At 31.7% G+C, this 22,715-nt stretch overlaps 1 protein-coding gene and 1 long non-coding RNA gene across 2 annotated transcripts; one reads left to right on the top strand and one right to left on the bottom strand.

Annotated features, from left to right (window-relative positions):
• Positions 1 to 1,008: 1,008 nt before the first annotated feature.
• Positions 1,009 to 11,575, bottom strand: LOC105116989 (uncharacterized). The gene is made up of 4 exons (XR_840652.1): positions 11,493 to 11,575; positions 3,404 to 3,411; positions 2,829 to 2,831; positions 1,009 to 1,019 (listed from the first exon to the last, which is right to left on the bottom strand). It is a non-coding gene; the product is annotated as an uncharacterized LOC105116989 (long non-coding RNA).
• Positions 11,576 to 13,326: 1,751 nt separating this feature from the next.
• On the top strand, positions 13,327 to 18,976 carry VIP4 (leo1-like family protein). Its single transcript, XM_011014512.1, has 11 exons — positions 13,327 to 13,593; positions 13,863 to 14,194; positions 14,358 to 14,493; positions 14,600 to 14,785; positions 15,600 to 15,776; positions 15,853 to 15,984; positions 16,767 to 16,946; positions 17,037 to 17,168; positions 17,266 to 17,367; positions 17,453 to 17,686; positions 18,583 to 18,976. Exons 1-11 carry the CDS (start codon positions 13,480 to 13,482, stop codon positions 18,715 to 18,717), a joined length of 1,860 nt encoding a protein of 619 aa, XP_011012814.1. The 5' UTR covers positions 13,327 to 13,479; the 3' UTR covers positions 18,718 to 18,976.
• The last annotated feature ends 3,739 nt before the right edge of the window (positions 18,977 to 22,715 follow it).

Consider the following 22,715-nt stretch of genomic DNA (forward strand, 5'->3'; position numbering starts at 1 on the left):
CTGAATATGGAAGTAAATTCACACTAGCTCCAAGATCAAGTAAAGCTCTTTCAATTTTATGTTCTCCAATAAAGCAAGAAATTATAGGACAACCAGGGTATTTATATTTCAAAGCATTATTGTTCTGAAGAATGGCACTTACTTGTTCTGCTAAAAAGGCTTTCTTTTTCATATTCAGTTTCCTCTTCATAGTGCATAGATCTTTCAAAAATTTAGCATAGAAAGGAACCTGTTTAATAGCATCCAACAAAGGTATATTGATTCTTACTTGTTTGAAAATTTCAAAAATTTCAGAGTTGTGATTGACTTTCCTTTGTTTGGTCATGACATAAGGAAATGGAAGTGCTGGCGGAGAATCAGTCTTTTCTTTGCAATTTTCAGATTCAACCCCTTCCTTACCCTCGGAGATTGACTCATAATCTTTCTCATAAGGTTCAAGAGAGGGTTTTTCAATAACCTTACCACTGAGCAGAGTAGTGACTGATTTGACTTGATCCATGTGTTGGCTTCCAGAACTACTTGCATTTGCATTGTATTGCCCCTTGGGATTTTGTTGTGGTTGAGATGGAAACTTACCTTTCTCTTGGAAACTGAGAGCACATGTTAATTTTGCAAGAGTATCTTTAAAATCTGTCATGTTTTGAGCAAGTTGAGTATTGATTGTCTCTTGCTTTTCAATGAATGCATGCAATGTTTCCTCAAGATTTCTTCTAGGAGGTGGAGCATAAGGAGGTGCATATCCATGAGAATTTTGGAAATTGTGGTGTGCTTGAAATGGTGGTTGTGAAGTTTGTGCATTGTTGTTCTCACTCTTCCAACTAAAATTTGGGTGATTTCTCCAACCAGGGATGTATGTTTGGGAGTATGGGTTGTGGTTGGCCCTTTGAAAATTGTTTAAAGCATGGGCTTGTTCATGGAGACATTCCTTAAAAGAAGGCAAGGTTGGACAGTTACTGGTTGAGTGTTCATTTGTTTCACAGATTTGACACACAATGTTTTTAACAGATTTTAATTGACCACTCTTTTTCAATTCTAGTGCCTCGACTTTTCTAGCTAAAGATGCAAACTTGGCTTGAAGGTCATGATCTTCCCTAAGGTTATACATGCCTCCACCAGATGTATGAGGTTGAGTTTTACTCGATGCCTCATAAGTACCCGCGGTGTCTCAATTTTGAGCATTTTCAGCTAACAAGTCTAAGTATTATATTGCTTCATCAGGGTCTTTATCTTCAAAAGTTCCATTGCACATCAATTCAACCATTTGCCTATCTTTAGGTGTTAGCCCTTCATAGAAATGTGAAACCAATCTCCATGTTTCAAAACCATGATGAGGGCAAGTACTAAGCAAGTCTCGATACCTATCCCAACATTGGTAAAATGTTTCTCCTGGTTTTTGAGTGAAAGTGGTGATTTGTCTCTTGAAAGAGTTTGTTCTATGAGATGGGAAAAACTTCTTTAAAAATTGTTGTTGCATTTCATCCCAAGCACGAATGGATCCTGGTCTTAAATTTTATAGCCATGTTTTAGCTTTATCTTTTAATGAAAAAGGAAAAAGCTTTAATCTGATGGTGTTCATGCTACAATTTAAATTGTTATATGTGTTGCACTCCTCCTCAAATTCCCTTAAATGCAAGTATGGATTTTCAAATTCTAAACCATGAAAAGAAGGTAAAAGTTGAATAATACCTGGTTTAAAATTAAAATGAGATGCATCAGGAGGAAAAACTATGCATGATGGTGCACTTGTTCTTGTGGGATTCATGTGGTCTCTAAGTGTTCTAGCACGGTTATTCTCATTATTCTCATTATGAAGTGATTGATTATCTTCTTCGGCCATATTTTCTGAAAATGATGAGGATACCCTACAAAGTCTACCACTTGATGTACGTGACCACACTCTCATGCACGTGTAGGAATAAAATAAAAAAGAAGAAGAAAGCAAAAGAAGGAGGAAGAAAACAAAATAAAAAGAAACAAAAGAAAAGAAACAAAGTTATATACAAGAAAAGTGAAAAGAGAAAATAAAATAAATACTATAATTTATACAAGAACTTACCTCCCCGGCAACGGCGCCAAAAACTTGACACGACTAAAAGATTGATGTCTTCTCCCAAGTGCAGGAGTGTCGAAGTAATAAATAACCCGGCAAGACCGGGGTCGAACCACAGGGAGGTTAATTGTACAAATTATAAACAACAATTATAAAACAACAATAACAACAACAACAATAGTAATAATAATAATAATAATAATAATAATAATAATAATAGTAGTAGTAGTAGTAGTAATAAAAATAATAATAAAGAAAGCGAAGACGAAGAAGATGATGAGAACGTGGAGATGGAAAATTAATGTAAGGATTAAACAATAATAATAACAAATGTCAAGGTTAGAGGTTCCACTAATGGTATATCAAACAAGTATAGTATAAACTCTTATTATTGAATTGGAAACCACACACAAAGGAGGTTCCAATCAGATTATATATTGTTAACATGATTACATTAGTCATCTTATTCAATTAATGCTAATACTTGTAAATCTCGTCAAGCATTCATAATTATAACTTATGTTAACAACAAATCAAGTTCCTTTCATAGCTCAGGTGTCGGTTATACCATACATTATGGGCTATGAAAGTGCCAAGCATTTGTTGTACCAAGTGTTATACAACATAAATCAAGATTAATCATTTAACAAGCAAAGTATTAAAGAGTGAACAAGATAACAAATATAAAACATGTTAGTATCAAACATTAAAGTCCATATTAAGTTTACACTATACTTATTCTTACACCATTAGTGTAACCTTTTCACCTTGACATAACTAACTTAGCTAGACATAATGAAAGAAAGCAAAATAGATAAACAAAATAAGAACATAAAAGTTAACTAAGTAAAGGAAAGGAAATGAAAGGCATAAACTTAATATTAATGAAAACAAAGCATAAAAAATACAAAGAGAGAAAGGAAGAGAATGATCTTGATCTGGAAACCAAGATGCCTAAATGCATGGCAAATGCCTCCTTTTATAGGCCAAAATTGAGAACTATTGATTTGATGACTAATTGATAAGTGGGTGGCCAACTTTTGACTTGGTGACAATCCTTATCTTCTCTTGTCTGCCCAAAACGTCATTGATAACGTCAAAACTGGAGCCAGTTGCAAACATGAAAGTTGTAGGCAATTGTCTCAGCTTTCTTGTGTAAAAAATTCAGCTCATTTGGACTTCTAGAACTCCAGATATGGCCAAAATACCGAACAGTGCTCGGGCTGGAAGACAGATTCGGGCTTCTTTGTTGTTTCTACAATTTGGACTTGATAATGGCCTAAGTACTAATCATTCAGTCCATTCAAAAATATTATCTTTTGTTAGAAGGTTACTTAAGGGTTTAGATATTACACTAAAATCTTTGATGAACCTTCTATAAAAACCAGCATATCCTAAGAATAATTAACATCTTTAATAGATTTTGGTGTTGGCAAGTTTGCAATTAACTCGATTTTAGATTTGTCAACCTCAATTCCTTTTGATGAAACAATGTGACCAAGTACAATGCTCTTTCAATTATATGTTTTCCAATAAAGCAAGAAATTATAGGACAACCAGGGTCTTTATATTTCAAAGCATTATTGTTCTGAACAATGATACTTACTTGTTCAGCTAAAAAGGGTTTCTTTTTCACATTCAACTTTCTCTTCACAATGCATAGATCTTTCAAAAATTGAGCATAAGAAGGAACCTGTTTAATAACATCCAGCAAAGGTATATTGATTCTTACCTATTTGAAAGTTTCAAAGATTTCAGAGTTGTGATTGACTTTTTTTTGTTTGGTCATGGCATGAGGAAATAAAAGTGCTAACGGGGGAATCAGTCCTTTCTTTCCAAATTTCAGATTCAACCCCTTCCTTACCCTCAGAGATTAACTCATCATCTTTCTCACAAGGTTCAAGAGTGGGTTTCTCAATAACCTTATGATTAGTACTTAAAAGTGTATTTTTATCATGGTTTTATATCATCATTTTGCAGTATCAATAACTCCTTAACTAAAGCATGTTTTATAATAATATATCTAATAATATAAGATACCTTTAATTTGCGGTAAATGTTCATTTTAAATGCAGGCCTATCACATAAATGAAAGGTTTGCTTGATGACTTTAAGAACTTAAATTGCAAGGGCAAAAAGATGACCAAAATTAGAAAAGAGATGTCGGTGCAATCCAAACCGGAACACTGTTCAGTAATTGGGTCATATCTGGAGCTATAGATCTCAGATTTAGGTCTACTTTATATGGATGGAAAGGTAAGACATAGGCCTACAACTTTCATATGGATCCCAAGATCTAAAAAGGCAATTTTCAAGTCCAAATTATTGCAACAACAAAGAAGCCCGAAGCTGTCCTCCAGCCCGAGCACTGTTTAGTATTTTGGCCATATCTGGAGTTCTAGAAGTCCAAATGAGCTGAATTGTTTACACAAAAATCCTGAGACAATTACCTACAACTTTCATGTTTGGAAGTGGTTTCAATTTTGATGTTATCAATGACGTTTTGGGCAGACAAGAGAAGATAAGGATTGTCACCAAGTCAAGAGTTGGTCACCCACTCATCAATTAGTCATCAAATCAATAGTTTCTAATTTTGGCCTATAAAAGGAGGCATTTTCCATGTATTTAGGCATCTTGGTGTTCAGATCAAGATCATGTTCTTCCTTTCTCTCTTTGTATTTTTTGTAATGTGTATGCTTTGCTTTCATTAATATCAAGTTTATGCCTTTCATTTCCTTTCCTTTACTTAGTTAAGTTTTATGTTCTTATTTTGTTTATCTATTTTTCTTTCTTTCATTATGTCTAGCTAAGTTTATTATGTCAAGGTGAAAAGGTTACACTAATGGTGTAAGAATAAGTATAGTGTAAACTCAATATGGACTTTAATGTTTGATACTAACATGTTTTGTATTTGTTATCTTGTTCACTCTTTAATACTTTGCTTGTTAAATGACTAATCTTGATTTATGTTGTATAACACTTGGTACAACAAATGTTTGGCATTCTCATAGCTCATACTGTATGGTATAACCGACACCTGAGCTATGAAAGGAACTTGATTTGTTGTTAACATAAGTTATAATCATGAATGCTTGACGAGATTTATAAGTATTAGCATTAATCGAATAAGATGACTAATATAATCATGTTAACAATCTATAATCTGATTGGAACCTCCTTTGTGTGTGGTTTCCAATTGAATAATAAGAGTTTATACTATACTTGTTTGACATCCCATTAGTGGAACCTCTAACCTTGACATTTGTTATTATTATTGTTTAATTCTTACATTAATTTTCCATCTCCAGGTTCTCATCATCATCTTCTTCTTCTCTTTTTTTTTTTTATTATTATTATTATAGTTATTATTGTTATTGTCATTGTTGTTATTATTGTTATTACTATTATTATTGTTGTTGTTGTTATTATTATTGTTGTTGTACTATTGTCGTTTATAATTTGTACAATTAACCTCCCTGTGGTTCGACCTCGGTCTTGCTGGGTTATTTATTATTTCGACACTCCTGCACTTGGGAGAAGACATCAATCTTTTAGTCGTGTCACCTTACCACTGCAGAAAGTAGTGACTGATTTGACTTGATTCATGTGTTGGCTTTCAAAACTACTTGCATTTGCATTATATTGCCCTTTGGGGTTTTGTTGTGGTTGAGATGGAAACTTTCCTTTCTCTTGGAAACTGAGAGCAGATGTCAATTTTGCAAGAGTATCTTTAAAATTTGTCATGTTTTAAGTAAGTTAAGTATTGATTGTCTCTTTCTTTTCAATGAATGCATGCAATATTTCCTTAAGATTTCTTCTAGAAGGTGGAGCATAAGGAGATGCATATTTATGAGAATTTTAGAAATTGTGTTATGCTTAAAATGGTGGTTGTGAAGTTTGTACATTATTAGTATCACTTTTCCAATTGAAATTTGGGTGATTTCTCTAACCAGGATTGTATGTTTGTGAGTATGGGTTGTGGTTGACCCTTTGGAAACTTTTTAAAGCATGAGCTTGTTTATGGAGACATTCCTTAAAAGAAGGCAAGGTTAGACAGTTATTGGTTGAGTATTTATTTGTTTCACATATTTGACACACAATGTTCCAACAGATTTTAATTGACCATTATTTTTCAATTCTAATGCCTCGACTTTTATAGCTAAAGATGCAAACTTGGCTTAAAGGTCATGATTTTTTCTAAGGTTGTACATACCTCCACTAAATGTATGAGGTTGAGTTTTACTCGGTGCCTAATAAGTACCCGCGGTGTCCCAATTTTGAGCATTTTCAGCTAACAAGTTTAAATACTTCATTGCTTCATCAGGCTCTTTATCTTCAAAGTTCCATTGCACATCAACTTAACCATTTGTCTATCTCTAGGTGTTAACCTTTTATAAAAATATGAAACCAATCTTCATGTTTTAAAACCATGATGAGGGCAAGTATTAAGCAAGTCTCAATACCTATCCTAACATTGGTAAAATATTTCTCCTGGTTTTTGAGTGAAAGTGGTGATTTGTCTTTTGAATAAATTTATTCTATAAGATGAGAAAAACTTTTTTAAAAACTTTTGTTACATTTCATCCCAAGCATGAATGGATCCTGGTCTCCAATTTTGTAGCTATGTTTTAGCTTTATCTTTTAATGAAAAAGGAAAAAGCTTTAATTTGATGGTGTTCATGCTACAATTTTTGTCATTATAGGTGTTACAGACCTCTTCAAATTCCCTTAAATACAAATATGAATTTTCTAAATCTAAGCCATAAAAAGAAGTAAAAGTTGAATAATGTGTGGCTTAAAATTAAAATGAGATGCATCAGGAGGAAAAATTATGCATAATGGTACACTTGTTCTTGTGGGATTCATGTGATCTCTAAGTGTTTTAACACGGTTATTCTCATTATTCTCATTATGAAGTGATTGATTATATTTTTCGGCTATATTTTTTGAAAATGATGAGGATACCCTATAAAGTCTACCACTTAATGTACGTAACCACACTCTCATGCATATGTAGGAATAGAATAAAAGGAAGAAGAAAAAAAAAAAAAAGAAACAAAAGAAAAGAAACAAAGATATATACAAGAAAAGTGAAAAGAGAAAATAAAATAAATACTAGAATTTGTACAAGAAGTTACCTCGCCGGCAACGACGCCAAAAACTTGACACGACTAAAAGATTGATGTCTTCTCCCAAATGTAGGAGTGTCGAAGTAATAAATAACCCAGCAAGACTGAGATTGAACCATATGGAGGTTAATTGTATAAATTATAGATGATAATAATACAACAACAATAACAACTACAACAACTACAACAACAACAACAATAATAATAATAGTATTAGTAGTAATACCAATAATAATAATAATAAAGAAAAAGAAAAAGAAGAAGAAGAAGAAGATGAGAACTTTGAGATGGAATATTAACGTAACGATTAAACAATGATAATAACAAATGTCAAGGTTAGAGGTTCCACTAATGGTATGTCAAACAAGTATAGTATAAACTCTTATTATTCAATTGGAAACCACACACAAAGAAGGTTCCAATCTAATTATAGATTGTTAACATGATTACATTAGTCATCTTATTCGATTAAAGCTAATACTTGTAAATCTCGTAAAGCATTCATGATTATAACTTATGTTAACAAAAAATCAAGTTCCTTTCATAGCTGAGGTGTCGGTTATACCATATAGTATGGGCTATGAGAGTGCCAAGTATTTATTGTACCAAGTGTTATACAACATAAATCAAGATTAGTCATTTAACAAGCAAAGTATTAAAGAGTGAACAAGATAACAAATACAAAACATGTTAGTATCAAACATTAAAGTCCATATTAAGTTTACACTATACTTATTCTTACACCATTAGTGTAGCCTTTTCACCTTGACATAATAAACTTAGCTAGACATAATGAAAGAAAGAAAAATAAATAAAAAAAATAAAAACATATCTGGAGCTATAGATCTTAGATTTAGGTCTACTTTATATGGATGGAAAGGTAAGATATAGGCCTACAACTTTCATATGGAGCCCAAGATCTAAAAAGGCCATTTTCAAGTCCAAATTATTGCAACAACAAGGAAGCTCGAAGCTGTCCTCCAGCCCGAGCACTGTTCAATAGTTTGGCCATATCTAGAGTTCTAGAAGTCCAAATGAGCTGAAGTTTTTACACAAGATAGCTGAGACAATTACCTACAACTTTGATGTTTTCAAGTGGCTCCAATTTTGACGTTATCAATAATGTTTTGGGCAGACAAGAGAAGATAAGGATTGTCATCAAGTCAAGAGTTGGCCACCCACTTATCAATTAGTCATCAAATCAATAGTTCCCAATTTTGGCCTATAAAAGGAGGCATTTGCCATGCATTTAGGCATCTTGGTTTCCAGATCAAGATCATGCTCTTGCTTTCTCTCTTTGTATTTTTTGTAATGTTTATGCTTTCCTTTCATTAATATCAAGTTTATGCCTTTCATTTCCTTTCATTTACTTAGTTAACTTTTATCTTATTTATGTTCTTATTTTGTTTATTTATTTTTCTTTCTTTTATTATGTCTAGCTAAGTTTATTATGTCAAGGTGAAAAGGTTACACTAATGGTGTAAGAATAAGTATAGTGTAAACTCAATATGGACTTTAATGTTTGATACTAACATGTTTTGTATTTGTTATCTTGTTCACTCTTTAATACTTTGCTTGTTAAATGATTAATCTTGATTTATGTTGTATAACACTTGGTACAACAAATGCTTGGCACTTTCATAGTTCATACTGTATGGTATAACCGACACTGAAGCTATGAAAGGAACTTGATTTGTTGTTAACATAAGTTATAATCATGAATGCTTGACGAGATTTACAAGTATTAGCATTAATCGAATAAGATGACTAATGTAATCATGTTAACAATCTATAATCTCATTGGAACATCCTTTGTGTGTGGTTTCCGATTAAAAAATAAGAGTTTATACTATACTTGTTTGACATACCATTAATGGAACCTCTAACCTTGACATTTGTTATTATCATTGTTTAATCCTTACATTAATATTTCATCTCAAAGTTCTCATCTTCTTCTTCTCCTTCTTTATTACTACTACTACTACTATTATTATTATAGTTGTTGTTGTTATTGTTATTATTGTTGTTATTATTGCTATTATTGTTGTTTATAATTTGTACAATTAACCTCCTTGTGGTTCGACCCCGGTCTTGCCGGGTTATTTATTACTTCGACACTCCTGCACTTGGGAGAAGACATCAATCTTTTCGTCGTGTCAGAGGACTATTTTGTAAAATAGAGACTAGGGTTTCCTAGGATATAAAAAGAATGAGAGAAGAGAATGAAGGCAGCCAACCAAGAAGAGAAAAACGCCCCCCTCTTCTAAGAAACTCAAAATTAACAAACATGCTAGGCTAAACACTTTTTCTTTGTTGCAAAGACATGGAAACCTTCAGATTTCAAGAACTGTGAGATTTATTTTACCTTTTCTTTTAAGTTTCTATGATGAATATGTTTGTTCTTTTATGCTTATTTTTTCTATGATTGTTTATTTTAATTGTTGGAGCGAACTTTGAGTTATTATTGTAGATAATCTATTGCTAAGTTTGATATCAAAATCGAAGTTGTGGTATGAACTTGTGAAGGAACTGAATTTAATAACTGTGGTGGAGTTATGTTATTAATCTTAGGGAAAACATTCAATCAAATCAAATATAGAACACGGACAGTTATGTTTTCTTGAATAATCAATTTATTTAGTTCTAAAGGCTGCCATTGAATTAAATTACTAGTACGAACACTATGGTTATTTGGTGGTTTAGGTTAGTTATACCGCGGATCCGTTAACTAACCAATATTAAAAAGATATTAATATTTAGAATATAAATTGATGTTTTGTTTCCATGATCAGTTTTGATTTGTAGATGAATGTGTGCTTGTGATCATGGTTTGTTATCTTGATAATTTTCTGATTTTATTTAATTTCGCTTGATAGTTTTCTAATTTCTTTTGCTTTAGCTTAGATAACGTCCAAACCCCCCTAATTGCATATCATCTAGTATAAAAATATGACTTGAACCTTTCTTATGGGATCAACCCCTTGCTTGTTCTATAATATCTTGTGTGTTGTGTTTTAAGTTAGGATAATTAATTTGTACAACCGCGAGATCACAACAATGTTGTATAACATCTGAGAAGAAGAAGAAGAAAATAAGAACTTCTAGAACATTGAGGTCATTTGGACTTCTAGAACTCTAGATATGGGCCAAATACTGAACAGTGCTCGGATGGCCAAAATACCGAACAGTGCTCGGGCTGGAAGACAGATTCGGGCTTCTTTGTTGTTGCTACTATTTGGACTTGATAATGGCCTTTTTAGATCTTGGGCTCCATATGAAAGTTGTAGGCCTATGTCTTACCTTTCCATCCATATAAATTGGACCTAAATCTGAGATCTGTAGCTCCAGATATGACCCAATTACCGAACAGTGTTCCGGTTTGGATTGCACCGACATCTCTTTTCTAAGTTTGGCCATCTCTTTGCCTTTGCAATTTAAGTTCTTAAAGTCATCAATCAATATTTTCATTTATTTGATAGGCCTGCATTTAAAATGAACATTTATCATAAATTAAGGTATCTTATATTATTAGATATATTATTATAAAACATGCTTTAGTTAAGGAGTTATTGATACTTCAAGTGCAAAATATTGACATAAAACCTTGATAAAAAATGCACTTTTAAGTACTAATCATTAATATAATTTATAATAATGAATGTCTCACAACATTTACAAGTATTAGCATTATTCGAATAAGATAATTAATATAATCATGTTAACCATCTATAATCCTATTGAAATTTCATTTGTGTGCGGTTTTTAGTTGAGTAATAAAAGGAGTTTATACTATATTTATTTGAAATACCATTAGTGGATCCTCTAATCTTGACATTTGTTTTTATCATTGTTTAATCCTCATATTGATCTTCAATCTCAAAGTTCTCATCAACTTCTTCTTTTTCTTCTTTACTACTATTATTATTGTTGTTATTATTGTATTATTTTTGTTTATAATTTATACAATTAACCTCCCTGTGGTTCGATCTTAGTTTTACTGGGTTATTTATTATTTTGATATTTCTACACTTAGAAGAAGACATCAATCTTTTGATCGAGTTACTAGGCTGGTTAGATTATGATTTTTTTTATTTGAGCTTTTTTTATATATAAAAAAGAGCTACTTTTATAGCTTAGTTAAACATTTTTTTTCTCATTTTAAAGAGATTTTTCAAAGGATAATTGATGATAAGTTATTTATGCTAGGATAAAATAATCTTATATTGTCAATGATTGTATATTTTCTTTTGGTCCTTGAAAGTAAAATTTACACTTTTGCCAAGGAGACGCCTTATTATAACAATGGTTAAAACTGCTCAGTGTTTCACTGTGCAAGTCCACAGTGAAATGCTAAGCTGTTTTTTTCATCTTTTTTTTATTTTGTTTTTTAAGTTGTTTTTTTATTTTTTTTTGTTTTTTTAAGCTGTTTATTTTCTTTGTTTTTTTTAATGAATGTTTTTTTGTTCAATTTTTTTTGTTAATGTTTAATTTTTTTTCTATTTAATTATTAAATTTTCATGATACAGGTTTTGGGTTTGACGGGTTAACCTGAATTTTTTTTGTTTTTCTTTTTAATTAATTTTTCAAGTGTAATCCATAGTGAAACACTTAACTGTCTTTTTGTTGTTGTTTTTTTTTTCTTCTTTTTTGTTTTTGCCTTTTGCTTTGTTTTTTTAAGTTGTTTTGTTTTCTTTGTTTTATTAATGAATATTTTTTTGTTTAGTTTTTTTTAATGTTAACTTTTTTTCTATTTAGTTATCAAACTTTCATTACACGGGTTCCGAGTTTGACAGATTAACCCAGATTTTTTTTTCTGGTTTTTCTTTTTAATTAATTTTTTCATTTAATTTAGTTTGTTAGTGTTAAATTTTTCTATTTAGTTATCAAACTTTCATAACACGGATTCTGAATTTGACGGGTTAACCCAGCTAATTCCGGGTTAACATGTAATTTTTTTTCCTTATTCAGTTATTAAACTTTCATAACACGAATTCCAGATTTGACAGGTTAACATGATTTAAAGGGTTAACCTAGTTAATTCAATTTTTTTTCTTTTTCTTCATTAGTTTTTTCCTTCATGTAGGCTTTTCTTTCTTTTTTTTAATCATTTTTTTTTCTTTTCCTTTTTTTTCCTTTTTAATTAGTTTTTTTAAATTTAGTTTGTTAATATTAAGTTTATTTCTATTTAGTTATCAAACTTTCATGACACAAATCCTAGGTTTGACTAATTAACCTGGTTTGACGGGTTGAGCCAGTTAATTCAGAGTTTTTCTTTTTCTTCATTAGTTTTTTTCTTCCTACAGGTTTTTTTTCTTTTTAATTAATCTTTTTTTTGTTCATTTTAGTTTATTAATGTTAATTTTTTTCTATTTAATTATCACACTCTCATGACACGAATCCTAGGTTTAACGAATTAACCTAATTGATTCAGATTTTTTTCTTTTTCTTTATTAGTTTTTTCCTTCCAATTTCATCTTTAAAAATTGTAATTAACTATAATTAAAAGACATCAATCTTTTTTCTTCCAATTTTATGATACGAATCCCAGGTTTGACGGGTTAAACCAGTTAATTCAGATTTTTTTCTTTTTTTAAGTAGTTTTTTCCCTTTAATTTCATCTTTTAATATCGATTTAATTAAAAATTAAACTTTATGATTTGTTTTGTTTACTTATCATTAAATTATTATGATTTTACGAGGGGATTTTACTGTACCTCTCCATTCAAAACACTATTCATCGAATAATATTTTGCTTTATTATTTTTTTTTTAATTAATCTTTTTTTTTTAATTTTATTCTGTAATATTAAATTTTTTTTCTTTTTAATTATCACCTTTTTATAATAAAACCTTGCAATCAAATTTTCTTTTTAATTATCACATTTTTATAATAAAACCTTGCAATCAGACTCATATTAAAGACTCCAGATTTGATATTACAATCAAACTCACTTAAACTTGAGTAATGCAAATTTAATATTATTATTAATATTAAAAATATAATATTTAGATTAAAAATAATAAACTAAATATTATTAGATATAACTTTATAAAAAAATCTAATATTTTTAAATTTTAATTTTTTAATATTTTTTATTCCCGTAGCGTAGCGCGGCACGTTTTTAGACCTTCCTAAATTTACACGGCCTTTCATAAAAGCTCAAACACGGGAAAAGAGAAAAAGAATTCAGAAGAAAGGGGGAGAGGATGGCGCAGTAGCAGGGCAGCAAATATATCCCCGATAGAAAGATATTAATAAATAATCAATCGGAAGCACTGAGACATTCAGACTCCGTTAAAGATGGGGGAGGAGAAGAGGCATCAGATGATGCAGAACTTGTTCGGCGATCAGTCCGAAGAAGAAGAAGAGATCGATTCTGAGCACGAATCCAATCCCCAGCCCAATTATGCTTCCGTAAATAAATACTCAATTCACCTTTTCTCCTATATATATATTATATTATTCTCAATATTATCTTTTGGATTTGTAGCCTCGCTGTACGTAGGGTTTTTTTCCTCTTAAAATTAAAAACCCTAACTGGGTTGCAATGTATTGCATTGTTGCTCAATTGAACTACCTAGTTGATTGAATTAGAATGCTGCTGCTATTAGGTTTTGCTTGAAATTCGCTAGGGTTTTATGTTTTAATAATTTTATCTTTGTAAGGGTTTCCTTCCTTTGCAGGATGAAGCTGAGGGAGAGCTGAGGAATGACGGCGAAGGTGAAGGTGAAGTTGACGGGCAGGAGGATGTACATGTGGAAAGTGAAGGTGAAATGCGTGAAGTAGAACCTGATCCTGGAGAAAGTGAGGGTGAAAGAGAACAAAGTTCCCAAGAGGTAGATATCGGTGATCAGAGGGATGAAAGTGATGCAAAAGATTCTGACAGTGATGCTAAGGAAGAGTATGGTCACAGAGTGGCTACCAGCCGCAGACGTGATGTAATTGAAAGTGGTTCAGAGGAACATCATTATGTTGATCATGAAGATGAGGAAGTCGATCAAGCTAGAAGTCCAAGGTTATTTCCTCACCTTTTTTCTGTCATCTAGAACTTTCTGCAACCTATCTATCCACCACTGTAAAAAGAAGTTGTTCATAAAGATTAGCCACAAGTTCCTTGGATGTCTATTTATTTATGTTCTCCTGTATTAAACCTGCTGAATATTCGAATTTCTTAATAGCAAATCACCTGAGGAGGAGAAAGATCAGGCTCAAAATGCACAATCAGCTCCTGCGATTCGGGATGTGTTTGGGGACTCCGAGGATGAAGAAGAGGATGCATATGCAGTTCGTAATGACATTGAGCAAGATTCTAATGTGTGTATACCATGTTTCAAATGTTTTTGTCATATATGTTAATTGCTTGGTGCTCCCATTCACACTAATGGCTCCAAGGGCCACCCATTTTGCTCTCAATCCTTAGAGGTCACCTATGGAAGAGGAGGAAAGCTATGAAAAGAACCTGAGACCAGAGGATATGCTAGCTGACGAAGATGCTCAATATGAGTCAGAAGAGGAGAACCGAGAGGCTAAACCTAAAGAGAAGCCACTTGGCCCCCCATTGGAGATAGAGATGCCATTTTGCCCACCTCCGGCCGATCCTAAGAAGGTGTTCTCTTCTTTGTTCCATCTGCTTCTAAAATGTTAACTAACTCATCATTTCTTTGGTGCTTGAGTTCCCCTTTGCTTGATATACATGCATGGTTTTTCTTCAAGTTTCAATAGCAAGTAAACAGAATATAGAATAAGTTTAAGTGGTCTACTGGCCTCTATTGGAAACAACTTGAAAGTAGGTGTTTAGATTATATAGGATCTCATTTGTGTATCTATTTCTGTTTTTTAAAGTGTCACATTTGAAGAGTTGGGGAGTGTCTTCCGTTCTTGAAGATACTGCTGGAACAGTTTTGGATGTGTTTTTCATCCCTGCTCTTCTTGTTTTTGGAGGGGTTATCAGTGTTGGCAAAAAATTCTTCATTGTTTGATTGAATGCTTGTCAAAGTATATTTTACATTGAAGAAAATGTTCCTGATCTCTATCAATATGTCTGATGGTTGGTTAATTACATGTGGTCTCTAAATTTGTAGATTTTGGTCATTTTAATCCCTGTGTCCCAATTTGGGGTTGAGAAAATTTACAGTTCTAATTTCTGGTCTCTAAACTAATGGTTTTTAGATGCCTGTGTGTTTTGTCATGTGTACACATGAGTGGATGAAGGGACTGTGTGACCACAAATTGAAAGTGTGAGAATTAGCGTGCCTGAAGTTGTGGTACAGGGGTTAAATGATCAAAATCTAAAACTTGGGGAGCCTCAGGTGTAATTTACCAGCCTGATGGCTGTTGTTGTTGATGACGTTTTCTGTTCTTTGCTACTTTAGATGTATAAATGTTCTGACTTGTGGTGATTGTCTAATTCTTGTATGTAGATGAACATGATTAAAGTATCCAATATTATGGGCATTGACCCAAACCAATTTGATCCTAAGACGTATGTGGAAGAGAAAACATTTGTGACAGATGAATCTGGAGCTCAAAAACGAATACGCCTAGAAAACAATATTGTACGATGGAGGACTGTTAAGAATCCTGATGGCTCGAATTCGGTGAGCAGATTCTTCTTCTTCTTCTTCTTCTTCCTCTTCCAATTAAAAACTTTTTACATTTGTGTTTGATCTGTAGGTTGAAAGCAATGCACGCTTCGTGAGATGGTCTGATGGTAGCCTGCAGTTATTAATTGGGAATGAAGTTCTTGATATATCCGTGCAAGATGCGCAACAGGATCAAACACACCTTTTTCTTAGACATAACAAGGTGACATCTCAAGTCTGTGTATATGTGATTGGAAATGATGATATTTTGCTTGCTTTATCTTTGAGTCTCTCATTTACCTGCTTAGAGCTGGCTTAAGTTCCAAACATAATGATTGCATAAGCCTGATTTTTTGACATGAATTTGTTGAAATAATTGGGAAATGGCTGCAAGTTAGAGTCCTTTATTATGGGACTTATATTCTGTAGTTACTTTTTATGGGAAGGTGATGCTGTTAGATATCTGGTATCGTTTAACATGCTGTAAAGCCTCTGATAGTGTAGTCCTTGATGGTAATGCTACTTCTTGCTGAGGGATTTGGCATTTGAAATCGTTTGCGTGCCACTTTATTGACCTATTCTCCTTTTCCGGATTTGGCATTTGAAATCGTTTGCGTGCCCCTTTATTGACCTATTCTCCTTTTCCTTATTTTTAACTGGGAACAGGATGATAATGAATAATACAGCAAAAGGATCAAAGTTGGTTGTTGGATGTAAACTGAAGTTTAAGATTTCTTGATGGTATTTCTTTTTTGTGTAAATTTCATAGCAGTCACAGGAGCTGCCACTACAGACTTCATTTCATGCGTTTATTTACATTCAAAGTTCAGAATGAATACCTTTTGGTTTTTGATTCTGGTTGCTGTCATAGTTTTTTAGCCTCCAATTTGAAGTCCTTTTGTGAAACTTGCCGTTTGCTTCTTGAGTCAATATTCTTTATGTCTTGGTAAACATCACCCAAGTCTGAAACTTTGTTTGGGGAACTTAACTTAATCTGTATTTCAGTCACTTCTTCAATCACAAGGAAGAATATTAAGGAAGATGAGGTTTATGCCTTCATCATTGTCATCAAATTCCCATAGGCTATTGACTGCCCTTGTTGACTCTCGCCATAGAAAGGCTTATAAAGTTAAGAACTGCATCACTGACATCGATCCTGAGAGAGAAAAGGAGGAAAAGGAAAAGGTAACTAACTTGTTTACTTAAGGATACAGTGGTTTGTATTTGGTTTGTGGTTTCATGTTTTCTAGTTCTGTTTTCTGTATGGTTTTATAGGCTGAAAGTCAGACAATAAGAGCAAATGTACTTCTCAACCGAAAGAGGGAAAAGGTGAGCCGGAAATATACACCAACTGTAGAGAGGAGGCGCCAACTATCACCAGGATTTTTAGAGGGTGCTCTTGATGAGGTCTTTGTTAGAACCAATCAATTGTCATTCTGTGTGCAAATCCAATTGAAAGTTTTGCCTATCCTATCTAGTCTTCTGACTCTACTGTTTTGATCAGGACGATGAACCAGATTACTATAACTCTCGTCGTTCTCGCCGCTTTGAGGAAGATCTGGAAGTTGAAGCTCGAGCAGAGAAACGCATTATGAATGCTAAGAAGGTCTTTTTAACATCAAGTCAATTTGTTATTTATGTATTTTTTTTGTTGAAAAACCTAATTTTGACATTTGCACTAATACCAATAGGGACAGAGAGACATTCCACGGAAGTCATCTATGTCTGCTGTGAAATCATCAAAGCGCCCAGTGGATTTCTCTGATAGTGAAAGAGAGGAATCTGAGTATGAAACTGATGGAGATGAATATGAGAGGTCTCCAGTTCATAAGAGGGTTGATGAACCAGAGCATGAGTATGAAGAAGAGGAAGAAGAACACTATGAGGAAGACACAGAAGTTAATGGAGCCTCAGAGGAGGAAGAGGTATGTGAATGGATCTTACTATTTTGTTTGTACTGCTTGTTTCATAACCACTGTGGAGAAGTGTGTCTCCAAATTGTAAATGTTCCTCAAAATAAGTTTGGTGCACAAAATATAATACAATATTTGTTCTTGCTGTCTTTTGAGTTTTAAAGTCTAATGTTTCAATCCTGTATTCTGTGTCCCTATTTACAGAATTGGAAAGATTCTTCTCCTTTAATCTATACTAAATTGAATTGGTGGTCCATGACAAAATTTAAAGGAAATACCTAGTCATATCGAGGAACATCAGCAGCTAAGATTTCATGCCTATATGCTAAGGGGTTGCCTGTATTCTCTGCAAGTTTGTTTAGATGAAAATTTTCTAGTGCTTCCTATCTGGAAAAAAAAAAAAAAACGATTTTAATGACTTCTCTACCTAGGGCTGCCTGATGAATTCAGGATCAGCATAATGTGCATTTTTTAATTCCTAGTACCTGATGTGTCCAGTTTCCTGGCTGTCTGGCTATTCTATACCTGTTGTGAACTAGACAGAAAAGCCAGCAAGTGTGAAAGCCAACACAATAAGACTGGAATTAAAGATTATTTTCCTCTCATTTTAGTGATGCAGCCCAAACATCGATAAATTTGGAGTAAAAAATAGTTATTGGATATGATAAGACTGACATGTAAGTAAAACATAATGTGTAAGATGGGTAAAATAAAATGATTTGGAGTGTCTTTTCTTTATCCTTTTTCTGTATTGTTAAGGTGTTGGCATCTGGGGAGGAATCTGCTCTGCTACTGTAATGGGTTTTCTTATGGCAGTTTTCTAGTTATGATGCCAAACAACATAAATTTCTTTTTATCCATTTGATGTTGAAAATGATGATTGCTAAATTTTTTGTTTCTTTTTGTAGGAACCAAAGCCAAAGGGGAAGGAATTTGGCAGCAGTCGCAAGAGGATTGGGTTTGAGTCGGAAGAGGACTCTCCTCCAAGAAAGATTCAATCGGGTCGTCGAATGGCAGTGGTGTATGATAGTGATGAGGAGTGAAAACTAGGCTGAGATGAATGCTATGTGAGATGATGTATCCTCAATCAAAATTCTTCCTCTTCTTCCTCTTTTTTTTTTAATGGTGTTAGACCTTGTTTATTAAGGGTTTTTTCTGATGAATATTCTAGCTTTCAATTTGTATTTTAAATCACATGATGAATGCTTTTCAATTTTATTTTGCCACGCAGTATAATCTTTTCTTGTAACTATAAAGATCCTTAAATCGAATGATCAATATGCCTCCCATACGTTCCAGTTAGCAGTAGTCCTGCGGATAAATTCCCCAAACTTTGTATTACATCTGTTAAATGTGTTAATATCATTCTTTAGCATGCGCAAGTTTTTTTTCCTTTGCATGAATGCTTAATTACTCCTCTGTGTGCTCATGTTATATTGAGATGAGGAGCGTACAAGGTGTTCTTGTAATCTTCAAATAGCTAGCTGTAAGATGGTGCATTTTTGTTTACATCGTTCACCTTACACTCAGATGATCATTTGCTTTCAGTTTCGTTTTCACACTGGTACGCGTTATTTTCTTATCTAGTTACGTTTAAATCCTAGCTTGGATGCGTGTAACGTAAATTTACGTTATGGAATCTAGGATAGAAGAATATGCCCTTATTATTTCGCCCTGATACGTTATCTTATGCTCACTGTGATCGAAATTTGGTGCGGACATTCGGCCAAGCTCATTGAGAACAACCACTGTAGTGTGGATCATAAGCTAATGAAAGAAAAAGAAAAGAAAAGGCTCAAATCACATGTTTAAGATAACTCACTCGTGCAAATTGAAGAAATGGTTGTAGAGTTGCTTCATTGTTCTATTTGGTTTCTTTTCATAATCAAGTAGACTATTCAAGACAACGCACATTATGAATCATGTTTGGCATGGTTCCAATCCATGCATAAAATCCTAATGTATTAATGTAAGTCTAAGCTTTGTCCTTTTTGTTACTTTGTTCTTAATGAATTGAAGCTTGGAAAAGGGAGCAATTAATGATGATAAATTAATTATTTTTTCCACATGTAAAGCAAACATGCATGTAGACTATTTATGCATGGAAAGGAGGCTAAATGTTATACCTATAGGCTGTTCGGTAATGTAGTAGGAACTGAGATGCAGCCAACTGTAATATATATTTGTTTGGTTATGTTTAAAACATGGGTTGAAATTGGTGGGACCCATCATTATAATGGCCGAACCTATAGTTAGCAAAAAGCTAGCAATATCTATTTCTAACAGCAACATCCTTAACTTTTGTCATCTATCAACACTATCTTTAGAATTTTAAACTCCTAAAAACAAATCTTTGGATAATTAATTACTCCTCTCCCAGCAAATCAATTCAAACGGCCTCGTCCACTGTCAAAAAAATATAGTATTGCAAATTGTAATTTTGTGATTAATATGTATAAAGAAGAATGCCCAAAATTAGACTCATATTATCCTTTGTTTTTAACCACAATCCTATTCCGTTCAACCAAGTTTTTATAAATGTTACAAAACATTTTTTTGTCAAATTTTTCTTCATTAACAATAGTGAAAAATAACTTTAAATCAACCAAGTTTTTATAAATATTACAAAACATTTTTTTGTCAAATTTTTCTTCATTAACAATAGTGAAAAATAACTTTAAATCAACCAAGTTTTTATAAATATTACAAAACATTTTTTTGTCAAATTTTTCTTCATCTAAATTTTTTATTATTAAATTTTATATATGATGATATTGCACATAATTTAATGTTACATCATGAAATAAATAATATTAAATATTTTTTATTATTCCATTAAATTATGTGCAATGTCATCCTATATAAAATTTAATAATAAAAAATTTAGCTTCAATATATATATATAAATATTTAATATCAATATTATTTATTTCATGATGTAATAATAGTAGTTAAATCTATAATATTTAAATTAAAAATCATTAATATATATATATATTAATTATTTTATAATCTAAATTTAAAAAATATTTTTTTAACCAAACACATTAAATTACTTTTTATTCAACCTCAATTTCAACCATAGTTTTAACTAAACATATATTTTTTTAAACCAACCTCAACTAAAAATATTTTTTATAATTTTTTTTTAAAATTATAACCACATCAACAATCTCAATACTAAATACATCCCTAAAATTGGTATATGACAATAGGCCAAGCAGCTTGATAACCTCTAGATTGAGGATCATAATTTAATGAAAGAAAAACAGAAGGAAAAACCTAGATCTCATGCTAAAGATAATTCACTTACGTGCAAACTGAAGAATTATGATGCAAGGAGAGGGTCTCAACTAGATACTGAACATGGATATAGGCATAAGAACATGCAAGGTTAAACAAATGGTTAATGGGACAAGAGGATATACTCTACAAGGAAAACTAACATCAACAATACACAATCAACAACTTAGTTGCAAATTAAAACTACATCCGGTGCAACCCTTTCTGAGTTTATTGAAAATAAAAGTTGTAGATTCAAGGGAAAGGTGAGAAAAACAATCAAATTATTTAGAATATCTATAGAAATTGACCTAAAATTAACTAAAATTAAAATGGATAGACCTAGATCAAATAAAAAAACCAAGTATATCTAATAAAAATCAGGTATAAATGCCGACCCTAAACCTAAACACCCCTAACTCTCTTTCTCTTTATTAGTCACTCAATTATAATCCACGTAACTATTAATATAAATGCCCTATAGCTTATCGAGTGATTATACATGGTACTTATACATGGTACTGAGTTTATTCATATAAAACATATATTTATATTTATAAAAATATTTTTTATCTATAATTTTCCTTTAAGTTTGATTATTGAGTGTAGAGTAAATATAAAATTCTTAGAAGAAAAATGTTTTACAAAGAAAATTATAAAATAGTTATAATTATGAGAATTTATATTGCATCAATGTTATATTAAGATTAGATATTAATTAGAGTTGTTAAGACATATATTTTTTTTTAATAAAAGAAAACAAAGGATATCATAAAATGAGATGTGAGAGATATTTAAAACTAATATGTATTGGGTTTCCTAAAACTCTTAGACTGTGAAAATGATAATTTTTTTTTAGAGTTCCAAGGACCTTGTTAGACAATCTAGGGTTGTTTAGAGTTTGATTAAAGATTACTTGAAAATTATATTTTCTTTCTCATGTTTGTTCATCTTCTTCAAGGTTAGGTTGTCACAAATCACAAGTCATATAGATGTTTATTTTCAAACAATAATTCATATAAACTACCAATGAGAAATTTACTAAAATTCTTATTGGAGAGAAGGATCGCTATGCTTTTGAGTATTAACTTCTTTTTTTTTTTTTTTTCATTTTCAATCGTTTCTCTGTACTGTATATGCTGTAACATTTACATAATTCTCATAAAATATGAGACATAATATTCTATTTATAAAGAAAATTTAATAAACTTATAAATGATAAAATATCAATTTACTTACTGAATAATATCACATAGATTAATTTAGGACAATTTTAGATATTTATTCAATCAAGTTTTTTCTAGGTTTAGAATTGTAATCTCTTATGTTAATTATATTCTAGTCCTTAATTTATAAAATATATTTACAATCAAGTCATATTTGATTAGCCATCATAGTTTAACTTATGACAAATGGTTCTTAATATTTATGATTCATTATATTTTTAATAAGTTAACCCAAATAAAAATCATATTATAAAACTTTGTAAATTCTCAATGTCATACTGATTCTATAAACCTTAATCTTTAATAAAACAGAGTAATTTTATTTGGTATGCAATAACAATTCAATCATATAATCACTTTTATGTATTATGCTTTTAGTAATCTTATTTTGATATACTTTCGGTAAAGTCTTCTTTTTTCGAGTCAATAAACATTGTTTTTCTTCTTCTAGATAACCTGCATAAGAACTCATGGAAATTTAATTTTCGTAACAAATCGGCCCATGCTTACACCCTTCTACGTGATCATAAACC

Source organism: Populus euphratica, unplaced genomic scaffold (genome assembly GCF_000495115.2).
Source record: "Populus euphratica unplaced genomic scaffold, PopEup_1.0 scaffold1141.1, whole genome shotgun sequence".
NCBI lineage: Eukaryota > Viridiplantae > Streptophyta > Magnoliopsida > Malpighiales > Salicaceae > Populus > Populus euphratica.